Here is an 11838-nt window from a genome sequence, read left to right as displayed (position 1 = left end):
TGTAGTAATTAATTTGTTCATATTATGCTAGATTTTTTTTTGTTAATAGATTTTTTTGGTGATATTATAATTGAATATGCATGTTTGGTGATATTATTGTTAATAGATTTTTTGGGTGATATTTAGATTGTGTAATTAATTTTGTTCATAGAATTTTAATGATTTTTTGTTCATAGTATTTAGAAAAAGGAAAAAAATAAGAAGTAGTTTATATATAGTTGTACTAGCTAGTTGGTTTAATAAACTAATTTATTTTACTATATAATGAAGTAGTTTGTTTTTAGTAAGTACTACTTATTTATTTATAGTAAGTGTTTAGTAGTTGAACTACATAGTTGATTTAATTAATAAAACTACTTTTATTTAACTATATATAGAAGTAGTTCCCGGGTCGACATCGGTGATGCCTATCACGCATCCTCGTCGTCGTTGACTCGGCGGTGGAGGCCTGCTTGATCAGGGCCATGTTCGGGACTGGGCTCCGCCGGGTTGGTATTGGGAGGTGCTACCTTCCGGGGGACGTAGGTTGGTGAGGAGGCAGCCCGTTGTTGACCCGATCCTTGTTTGGTGGCGGTCGCATGGGCCAGTGACGGCGGTGAGGCATCCGGACACCGCGAAGATGGTACGTCACCGTGTCAGCGAGGAGGACGAGCACGTCCGTCGCTACATGGTTGCATTGGAGGGGAGGTTCGACAATACCTGGCAGGTTCTTCAGGGATCTCACTGGAGCTATGATCCTGTGATGGTTCCTTATCTTTGGGTGTCCACCGCCCGCGTCGATACCCGTCGGGAGCTACGGTTCTAGTTGTATTAGTGATAATATTCGACGATGTACGGACACCAAGAGATGATGTACTTTTGCTTATAATTATTGAATGCATGCTAATTTTAATACTATACTTTATTTTATGATTTGGTTTTGCTTATTTTATGATTTGGTTTTGCTTATTGAATGCTCATATTGGATAATTTCTCCTTCATTCCCGTGTGTTAGACAATTTGATATAATTAATAATGCATTCGGGAATGAAAGGAGGAGCTACGTACATCGATCATCGATACTCTACCCGTGATTAATAATAATGATCTAGTTTAATATTTGAATTATGAACGTATAGGCCGAAAATGTCGTACTCATCGGACGACGAAAACCGCCCGGGGGAGTGCGACTGGTGCCACGACGACCGAGGTATCTGCGACAGGTTCATTGTGCTGGACGAAGATCGGCGCTTCAGCATTAAGCTCGAGGAGACTTTCGATGTTCATACGGTACGCAACCGACGATAATAGTTTTTTTTTCATAATTACTCATGACTACAACTATTTTAATCATGACAATATTTTTCATCTTTTCCAATTCGACTAGCTTATCCCATGCTTTGCAAGACGCTATGTCTTGGAGAGGATGGGTTTTGAAGACCATGAAAGTTTCGAAACCAAAACAATTATCCTAAGTACCCATCATGGTGTGGATTTTCAAGTAAAGTTGTACAATGCTCAGAGTGTAACCCATTTTGGTTGCAAAACTTGGGAAGCACTTTGCAAGATGTATGGTTTTGATGAGGGTATGCTTGTTACCATGGATCTTGGTGATCCTACAATCGAGCAAGAGAGACCTACAATTTTCATCCTTGTGGATACACCTCCAATTCTTCCCCCATGTGAGCTTAACATAGTTATTAAGTAATTTATATTGTTTATTTGAAAATAGTTGACAACTTATTCTCCATTGACAGCTTATTTTCATTCTTCAAAGAATGTGCGGAAGATGGTAGACAGAACCTACTACACCGAAGGCTCCGAACTAACTTATCAGGAGAAAAATCATCTGGTCGGATTTTGTACTGATCTTGAGAATTACAATGTCTACAATCGAACTCCTCAACATTATGGTCAATACGTGCCACTAGTGCACGTGTTGAACTACGGTAACTACCATGGAGATACCCTGGTATGATTTTTTACTATTAAGACATTCGTGCATCTTTTTGCACACTTCTAAAACTAGTACATCGTATCATTGCTAACTACGAAGTTATTACTATGTTTTTCAACAGATAATCCCAAATGATTGTGTGCCTCATCTGATGTATACACGGGGTAGCCTTCATGTTTTGAACATACACCCAGGTCGTCCTACGAATCTCAACTGTCCATACCGGGTTTCTAAAAGAAGTGGAGACATGATAATCAAAGAATGGAAAAAATGTATGGACAGTCGTAAGGAGCTTCTTGGAAGCAACATTCAGCAAAGGGAAAAAATTGGAGACAGGATGATCGCCATTCTTCATAATGGAGAGTCAGGGTCTATATTGTTTTATGCTATTTTACCTTAAGGGTGTTTAGGTCCTACCTGATACTGATGATCATGTGCTAAGAACAATTATGTAGGGTTGGGTTCGATGACTATGAGGATGATGATCGTATGACTTATTATTAATAACGAGTAGAAGTTGTATATGATGATGCATGATTAGTAGGACTTGTTATTATATATATATATATATATATATATGATGATGATGTATGATGCAAGCATGCATGAGCATTTTATATCTGCGGGTGCAATGAACATAGCAGCAGCGTTGATAAACCAAGGATGAAGATATAAGAGAGGACACTTCTCTCTACTAGCTAGCTATAATAACAACCTAAAAATAACCCCTAAAGAAGCCACTTTTAAAAAAGAAAATTGACTTTTGGTCCCGGTTGGAGCCACCAACCGGGACCAAAGGCCCCCTGACTGGGGTGGGCGCACAGGGCCAGGTGGAGGCACATTGGTCCCGGTTCTGGTTTGAACCGGGACTAATGGGTGGAGGTATTAGTAACGACCCATTAGTCCCGGTTCATGAACCGGGACTAAAGGCCCTTACGAACCGGGACTAATGGGTGGTTTTCTACTAGTGACATAGAGTCATATTTTGTTCTAAGCATTGAGTTTTAATTATTGAGTTGTAAATAAATAGAAGTGTGATGATCATCATTATTAGAGCATTGCCCCATGTGAGGAAAGGATGATGGAGGCTATGATTCCCCCACAAGTCGGGATGAGACTCCAGACGAGAAATAAAAAAATAGAGAGAAAAAAAGAGGCCAAATAAGCCAAGAAAAAAAAGAACAGAAAAAAAGAAGAAAAAAATGAGAGAAAAAGAGAGAAGGGGCAGTGTTACTATCCTTTTTCCACACTTGTGCTTCAAAGTAGCACCATGATCTTCATCATAGAGAGTCTCCTATTTTGTCACTTTGATATACTAGTGGGAATTTTTAATTATAGAACTTGGCTTGTATATTCCAATGATGGGCTTCCTCAAATTGACCTAGGTCTTCATGAGCAAGCAAGTTCGATGCACACCCACTTAGTTTCTTTTTGAGCTTTCATACACTTATAGCTCTAGTGCATCTGTTGCATGGCAATCCCTACTCACTCACATTGATATCTATTGGTGGGAATTTCCATAGCCCATTGATACGCCTAGTTGATGTGAGACTATCTCCCTCTTTTTGTCTTCTCCACAACCACCATATTCCTCTTCCACCATAGTGCTATGTCCATGGCTCACACTCATGTATTGCATGAAAGTTGAAAAAGTTTGAGAACATCAAAAATATGAAACAATTGCTTGGCTTGTCATTGGGGTTGTGCATGATTTAAATATTTTGTGTGATGAAGATAGAGCATAGCCAGACTATATGATTTTGTAGAGATAGCTTTCTTTGACCATGTTATTTTGAAAAGACATGATTGCTTTATTAGTATGCTTGAATTATTATTGTTTTTATGTCAATATTAAAATTTTGTTTTGAATCTTTCGGATCTGAACATTCATGCCACAATAAAGAGAATTACAAGGATAAATATGTTAGGTAGCATTCCACATCAAAAATTATGTTTTTATCATTTACCTATTCGAGGACGAGCAGGAATTAAGCTTGGGGATGCTTGATACGTCTCCAACGTATCTATAATTTTATATTGTCTCATGCTATTATATTATTTTTGGGACTAACCTATTAACCGAGAGCCCAATGCCAGTTTATGTTTTTTTTCCTGTTTTAGAGTTTCGCAGAAAAGGAATACCAAACGGAGTCCAAACGGAATGAAACTTTTGCGATGATCTTTCTTGGACCAGAAGCAAACTAGGAGACTTGGAGATGAAGTCAGAGACTCAATGAGGCGGCCACGATGGTGGAGGGCGTGCCCAGGGGGTAGGGCACGCCCCTTACCTTGTAGGCCCTCAGAGCGGTCCTCACCTAATTATTTCGCCTATATATACTCTTATACCCCAAAAACATCAAGGGGAGCCACAAAAACACTTCTCCACCACCCAAACATTCTGTACCCGTGAGATCCCATCTAGGGTCCTTTTTCGGCGTCCTGTCGGAGGGGGGTTCAATCACGGAGGGCTTCTACATCAACACCATTAACCTTACGATGAAGCGTGAGTAGTTTACCATAGGCTATTAACTGTAGTCCTATCTTCAAGGAAAGAACTAGTTTGGCCGTGTCATTCCCTAGTATCCCTCCTCCTCTATTAATTTCCCTATCTATGGCAAGCCCTCTAAACAAGCCGCCACCTGCTTGTCCTCTGTTTACTCCCTTCTCTGTTCGTGCATGCTATCCATCGACTGCTCGATGCATTTTACGCGGATCGACCCGAAATCCAACGCCTCGCTGTGGTTCTCTCCCGCTGGCTGCGCGCTATCCTCTTCCTATAAATCTCGACCTAACTCCTCCTTCACGTGTTTCCCCCTCCTCTCCATCTTCTCCTCAATTCTCCCTTGCCTTATCAACGATGCATCCATACATGGAGACCCAAAGATGTCGCCACCCAATTCAATGCTGCACTGCCCGCATCAACACTGTTCGTTTTGTCTCATGTGGTGGTCAGCGGGGCTTATGGGTTTGATCTGCCATGTCATGTAAGAGCGCTCCCTTTCTCTTAATCTGACCTTCTTTCTGTCTTTCTTGGAAAGAAGGAAATCTTGGGATATATGGTAGTACAACTCAAACTGCTGATGTGTTTTCTTATGATGTAGACGGTTCTAGCGACTTATCAGGGGACATGATTGCAGGTAGGGGTGAATTTGCTGGACAACATCGAGGTAGCTATGCAGGTATGTTCCTGTTGAGGATGTATTAGGTGGTTGTTAAAAGTTAGAATGTTAAAGTATTGGGATGTATATGCAGGTATGACATATTCAAATATGTCATCCTTTTTTTAGGTTACTCAAATATGTCATCTTATGAAACATTCTGAGTAGGCAGAAACCATCAAGGAGTATATATCTAGTTTTTCCTAATTAAACCAATCGCTGTGAGCAGTTAGTCGCATGTACTTCTACCAGCTCCAACTCCACCACCTAATGTCATACAGTATCCTGTAATTTTGCCAAAATATTAAGTCACATTGAACATACATAGAGAGCTAAATCATATTACAGAACCAAGAATCAAAATTAATGATAGGACGATGTGCTGGTTATGTACTCGATTCAGGTAGTGCACAACCTTACAATCGGCTTGGCATCCAAGTATCATCTTGTAACTCAATTATTGCCACAATTAATTATAGATGCTCCATAGTTAGCCATCGATTGCTACTACTTCCATTCACAATGGTCTTAGCTGGTCCTGACGAAATCATGACAAGATTCAGTAATGAAGAGGCATTCACCAGAGATTTTTTGGTGAGTACTATATAGAAATACGTTGCTCTTAAAATCAAAAGGACGTCACTTTGCATATAACTACATACTGAAGTCCTAAAACCTACAGGTCGACATGCATAATTTATATCCACCTCTGTTTGCTCTTGAAAAAAATATATCATCATTGTTGCTCGGCTAATGTAGCGCCATTACTATAATTGAAGGCTGCTACTGGTCGTGCATATAGTGTGTTTTTCTAGGACTTCGTCAAAACAATTTACTCATATATCAAAACCTGCCTAAACCAGCAGAAGGCAGTGCGACCTAGGCATTAAAACATTCTTGGTTGCCACATTGTACTAGTATTAAGAACAGAAGAAATCAATCCTTGTGCCCGCAGGAAGAAACCAAAACTACCTTGGTTCTATGCAGCATTATATATAAAGGGAAAATTTTGTTTTTGCCACTCTAGATTTTGCCAATTTTCCATATGCCACTCTAGATTTTGACATTTCACTTTTGTCACTCTTAGTTTTTGACAATTATCACAATTGTCATTCGCGTGGCAAAAGCAAAAAAATTAGAGTGGCAATTGTGATAATTATCAGAAGCTAAGAGTGGCAAAAATGAAATAAAATTATTTTGCTTTTGCCACAAAATGGCAATTGTGATAATTGTCAAAAACAAAGAGTGGTAAAAGTGAAATGTCAAAATCTAGACTGGCATAGAAACTTGGCAAAATCTAGAGTGGCAAAAACAAAATTTTCCGTTGCTATACTAGTGTCGTTGCTATACTAGTGTTGTTTTTTGACTCTACATTGATTTTATGTATAATTAAACTACTACTAGCATTGCTATAATACCGCGCGCTGCTATGCCACCATTAATTGATGCTGATATACAAATGTTGTTGCTGCTATATATACTTATGCCAGCTTGGTTGACGTTACTTTTGGTAGAGTTCTTATCAGATTCGCCACCACCATTTTATTCGTTCCCAATGGTTTATGCTGCCAAAATTGTCGAAACTTTGGCCTTATTTTTAAGGAAACAGAAATTTTAGGGTGCTTGCTGAACATTTTTAGGGACTTGGCTGCAAGATTTTCATAGTTCTAGTTCCTAGTTTTAAGAGATTTTTTTTTATTTTCTAACATTTCCCTAACTGTTCTTGTTGAGGATGGATTAGGTGGTTGTTAAAAGTTAAAAGGTTTGGGATGTATATGCAGGTATGGCATATTCAACTGTGTCATCTTATGAAACATTTGGAGTCGACAGATACCGTCAAGGAGTAGAAATCTAGTTTATCCTAATTAAACCTATCAGCATGAGTGGTTAGCGGTCTAAAAGAATAAAAATTTATCCTAATTAAGGTTTTGAATAAAAACATAAATGCCTATATCAAGTTTACACACGGTGGTGAGTATAGAAATGCTACTTTTGTTTATACAAACTACTCGTTCTCAACCAAGTTCGAGAGATTTGCATGAAAATAAATGTTACACCAGACATAGGCTACTATTATAAAAGAGAAAATAAAGGTCTATCAAGGATTCCAAGTTGACCAACAAAGATCTTGAAAGATGAGCCAGTCCATAATAATGAGAAGACTGCATGTTCTACATAACTTCAGAGACATGTCCATATATGTAAACAATACTAGTATGTAGCTGGGGTTTACATAGGTGGATAGTAATGTAAACTTGAATGCCAATTCAGTAGTCAACTCATAAACTTAGGTCGATCATGTTGTTGTTGCTGCTGCTAATTTAGTAGTCAACTAATGCTAATGTTGATGCTAATTCAATAGTAAACTAATGATGTTACTGCTGCTAGTTCGATAGTCAACTAATGCTACTGCTGCTGCTAATTCAGTAGTCAACTAATGTTGTTGTTAACTAATGTTATTATGCTACCACTGATGCTGCTATACTATTGTTGTTTGACTTTACATTGAATTTATGTATAAACTAGTATTGTCCTTGTTATACTATAGTGCTGCTATGCTACCATGAATTGATGCTGATGTACTACTGTTGTTGCTGCTATGCCAATGCTAGCTTGATTGTCGCTGCTTTCGGTAGAGTTCTTATCAGGCTCGCCACCATGTTATTCGTTCCCAACGCGTTATGCTGCCAAAATTTCCGGTGAAAATTCGCATGATTATATATAATGGTTATGTGAGTTTCTTGTTAGACATTGAGACTTGAAATGCATGTTTGTGTATTGTATATGTATTTTTGCGGCAGGGATCCGAGGGGAAAGCACTAGAAAGTTGTCTGGGAATGAATCTATACCGAGAGCCGCTCTCGGCAAAGTGGCATGGCTGGCAGTTGGCTGTTTCAGTTTTGCTGAGAGCCAGTCTTGGCAAAGAGCGCACGGAACCAGCCGGTTTGGAGTCACCTTATATCGTCGAGTGGTACGGTTTAGCTCTTGGCAAACTCTTTGTCGAGTGTCCGTGTCCTGGCTCTCGGTAAATTCATGTTTGCCTAAGAGGTGTACGACGGGTGGCCTTTGCCGAGTGCAACTCTCGGCAAAGGTGTTGCCAGTGGTTATTGGCGCTTTGCCGAGTGTCCGTGGCACTCGATGTATAGGGCGTTTCCAGTAGTTATGGTAGCCGGGCCAGTAGTCTCTTACAAGGTTTTCACCTAGTTTTCAACTAATTAACAGGGTAATTCTCTTATGTTTAATTAACGGAGTGGGTCTAAGGCTCCTATTTAAAAAATCTCACAGAGTAGTGGAGATCTATAGCAAGTAATGAAACAAGATTCCATTTTACAGGATGAAGTAACATTCAGCCCATCGGAACGAGAAGAACTTTAAAAGAAATAAAAATGAGAACACACTCATGATATGCATGGATATTCAATGCAAACATATTTGTTTAGGGCGAACAGGATGATTTAAATTCTTCCCATCAGCACAAAAACAATGAGAACAGGATGATAAAATTAGATTTAGATTCACCCCATGAGAACAAGAACAACGATAAAGAAATAAAAATGAGAACAACTCACAATATGCATAGCTGTTTAATGCAAACATATATTTTTTAGTGGAAACAAGAAGGAATTGTATTCACCCCATCAGGACATGAACATTGAGAAATGAAGCAACAACAATAACGCAATACAATATCCATAACTCTTCAATGCAAACACTTTACATAAATGACACGTTACAGGTAATTTCAGACAGACACATACCAGTTTCCTACAATATCTCGATCGACGAGGACTCGGACAACATGACGTGTAGCAAGAAGCACATAATTTTATTCATTACAAACACTTGACAAGATCAACAAACTGCGGACAGACATGCACCTGTTGCTACAATAACTCGGCCGACCAAGACTCGTACAACATTATACGCTGCTAGCAGCGCATAATTTTATTCATTACAGTACAATATAGAAAAGTATGAAATGCAAATACGTAGCAGCTAGGAGCACTAACTCCAGGGCTTGTTGCGTTTGTTCATGGACGGTAGCAAGGATTTTGTCGCTCCATCCTATCCAATGCTCCGCGTATCTCTCCGATACCTTTCATCACCTCTCCCAGGTCACTCCTTAGACGCCGGATCTCTGTGCTGAGATAGGACATCCTCTGATCCATGTTCCTGCTCAGATATCTCAGGATTTCAACCTGCTCATGGGTCTCGTGGCCTTCCAATTGCTCAGAAATTTCACGAGGCAGTAGCTTTATCAACTCTTTTACCTTTTCAACATCTCTCTCTACTTTGATCTGATTGATCACCTCTACATGATCGCTGTCTATGTCACTGCCAAGCTTGTTTAGTAAAAACAAGTTTGTCCAGTTGAGCTGCTTATGCTCCCCAAAGCCCCCTTCTCCCGCGATTATGAAAGGCACAAATTTTCCATAAGGCCCACCCAGATCCAGGTAGCTGTTTGATGGAAGCTCTCTACGCTCGAAATTGGAAGTCCTAACTCCTGCCAGTGGAAGCTTATAAGCCATTGATTATCACTTACTTGCCAAGCTGAAGAACTTCGGCGCCTTCGGAGAAGAGAACCCTCAACTCCTGCTGCTGCACCCGCCCTCTAATGTTGATGCTGTCTATGTTGCTGGAATTTGAATTTCTATTTTCTGAGGCCTGCTTGGATGGATGAACTTGGTTTCCTATTTATAGAGTGCAAGGCACATGTGAAGTTGCTAGAAGTGCTCACAATCGTGTCATCGTGGCTCAGATTGAAGTGGCAGTCACGGGTGAAGCTGCTAGAACACTAAGGACGTGTGGACGTTCACTCTGTACGTACTTGCATTGTACACTATCAGTATGGGCAGCAATAATGTACTGTACAATAGAGGACAAAGATCATACGGGAATCACGCAAGGATATTACTGCTCGTTGGCGTCAAAATTTCCTTTAAAGAAAAGGAAAGCTGCTAGAACACTGAACACGTGCCCCATTACTTTCAACTTACTTGCATCTGGGCAGAAACCATGTATCTCATGGGAAAAACTTGTCTACAGTACCAGCATGCGCAGCAATAATATACTAGGATATAGGACAATTTCATACGTGAATCATGCAAGGCTATTGGTTTTTACCGCTGGCATCAATCTCTGTCCGGTTAAAATGTCCATACTTGATGAATGAAATAAGACCAACAGAGATGATTTAAAACTAGTAGATGTTAATCTACACCTTATTTTCTTTTTCAGTTTACGCCGGGTCTTGTAAAACTTTGCTTTTTTTAATATCCAGTTTTTTAAAAGTTGGGCATTATAAAATAAAAGCTCAGAAATAGTATATTTATCCTTTACCGAATTACATGGATTTCCAAAATCATGCTAAGTTCAATGGGTTTCATAATTTTCTATATCTCATACATCAGAAAAGTGGAATGTACCTTGGAGGCAACTAACATTATCAAGCACCATATCAAGCTTTGCCGGGCAGGGAGTGATGGCAGTGGAACATCGTTCCCCCTATGATTATCACCATATACGTTGAGGAGTAAGCAAAAATTGTGTTGAGGATATGTTCGTTGCCACGAAAACTTAGTAGCCAAGCTCCTGACCTACAACGGGCACCCCCGCCTCGGCAGACCGATCCAGCTGCAAGGCGGCGCCCCCAAACTTGGTCACGGAAGTTTATGTTGCCACACGCCGGACCACCTCAACGCCCGCTCCATCAAGAAGATTGCCGACCGAGGCCGATAGACATCAGGAAAGGACCACACCCTGGCCACCCGCCCGTTCCATGCCAGCACCGTAACCGGGCTAGGTTCAGTTTGCCAATCATGCGCATAGTTGCCTTGCCGTGCTGCCAGATGCTGCCATCGTCCGTGTAAATGTTGGCCGGCCGCAGATCTAGGTTGAAGACCTCTTGCAAGGGCCCCTTTGCGCCGCTGCAGGGCGCCCTCCGATCCATGCCCCGCGCAATCACTCAGCCCGCACGCAATCCCAGTAATGCCGCCATTATCTTGCATCCGCTCGTCGTTGAAGAGGCCCACCACCGCAACTACCTGGCCTCAACATTTATCGCAGATCATAATACACATACGGCATGACATGATGTAATATTGTATTGCAAGACCTTATTATAGAGTGCAAGCCCTTATCCTCACACTCGTGCCATCATGGCTCTGATTGAAGTGGCAGTCACGGGTGAAGGTGCTGGAACACTGAGGACGTGTGCACTATCACTCTGTACGTAGTTGCATGTATATTATGAGCAACAATTATGTACAGTATCAGTATGGGTGGCAATAATATACAATAGGGGACAAAGGCCATACGTGAATCACGCAAGGATATTGGTAAGAAAATGCACCAAGTCAGACGAGAAGCTGCTAGAACACTGACACGTGCACCTTCACTCTGTACTTAGGGTTTAGGGTTTAGGGTTTCAGTTTACACCAGGTTTTGTAAAAACTATTGATATATTTTTTGGAATATCCGTTTTTTTTATTTGGTCATTATAGAATGTCAGAAAGAATATATTTATCCTTTACCGAATAACATGGGTTTCCAAAATCATGCAAAGTTTCACACGGGTTTCATACTATTCTATATCTCATAGAAAAAAAATTAAAACGTACCTTCGACCCTACTAACATTATGAACCACTTTATCAAGCTTAGCCGAGTAGGGAGTGATGCTAACTTACACTACTAGGGAAAAGCTTATAGGTAGAGGGAGCAGTAACGCGGTACTGCTAAGTGG

At 40.4% G+C, this 11838-nt stretch overlaps 1 protein-coding gene across 1 annotated transcript; it reads right to left on the bottom strand.

Moving 5' to 3' along the window:
* Positions 1–8768: 8768 nt before the first annotated feature.
* Positions 8769–9784, bottom strand: LOC123040234 (uncharacterized). Its single transcript, XM_044463134.1, has one exon. The coding sequence runs from the start codon at positions 9621–9623 to the stop codon at positions 9126–9128; it is 498 nt and encodes a 165-aa protein (XP_044319069.1). The 5' UTR covers positions 9624–9784; the 3' UTR covers positions 8769–9125.
* Between the last annotated feature and the right edge of the window lie 2054 nt (positions 9785–11838).

The sequence above is a fragment of the Triticum aestivum genome, chromosome 2B (genome assembly GCF_018294505.1).
Source record: "Triticum aestivum cultivar Chinese Spring chromosome 2B, IWGSC CS RefSeq v2.1, whole genome shotgun sequence".
Lineage (NCBI taxonomy): Eukaryota > Viridiplantae > Streptophyta > Magnoliopsida > Poales > Poaceae > Triticum > Triticum aestivum.
Note: the sequence above shows the minus strand (reverse complement) of the source record. Positions and strands in the feature narration are given on the sequence as shown.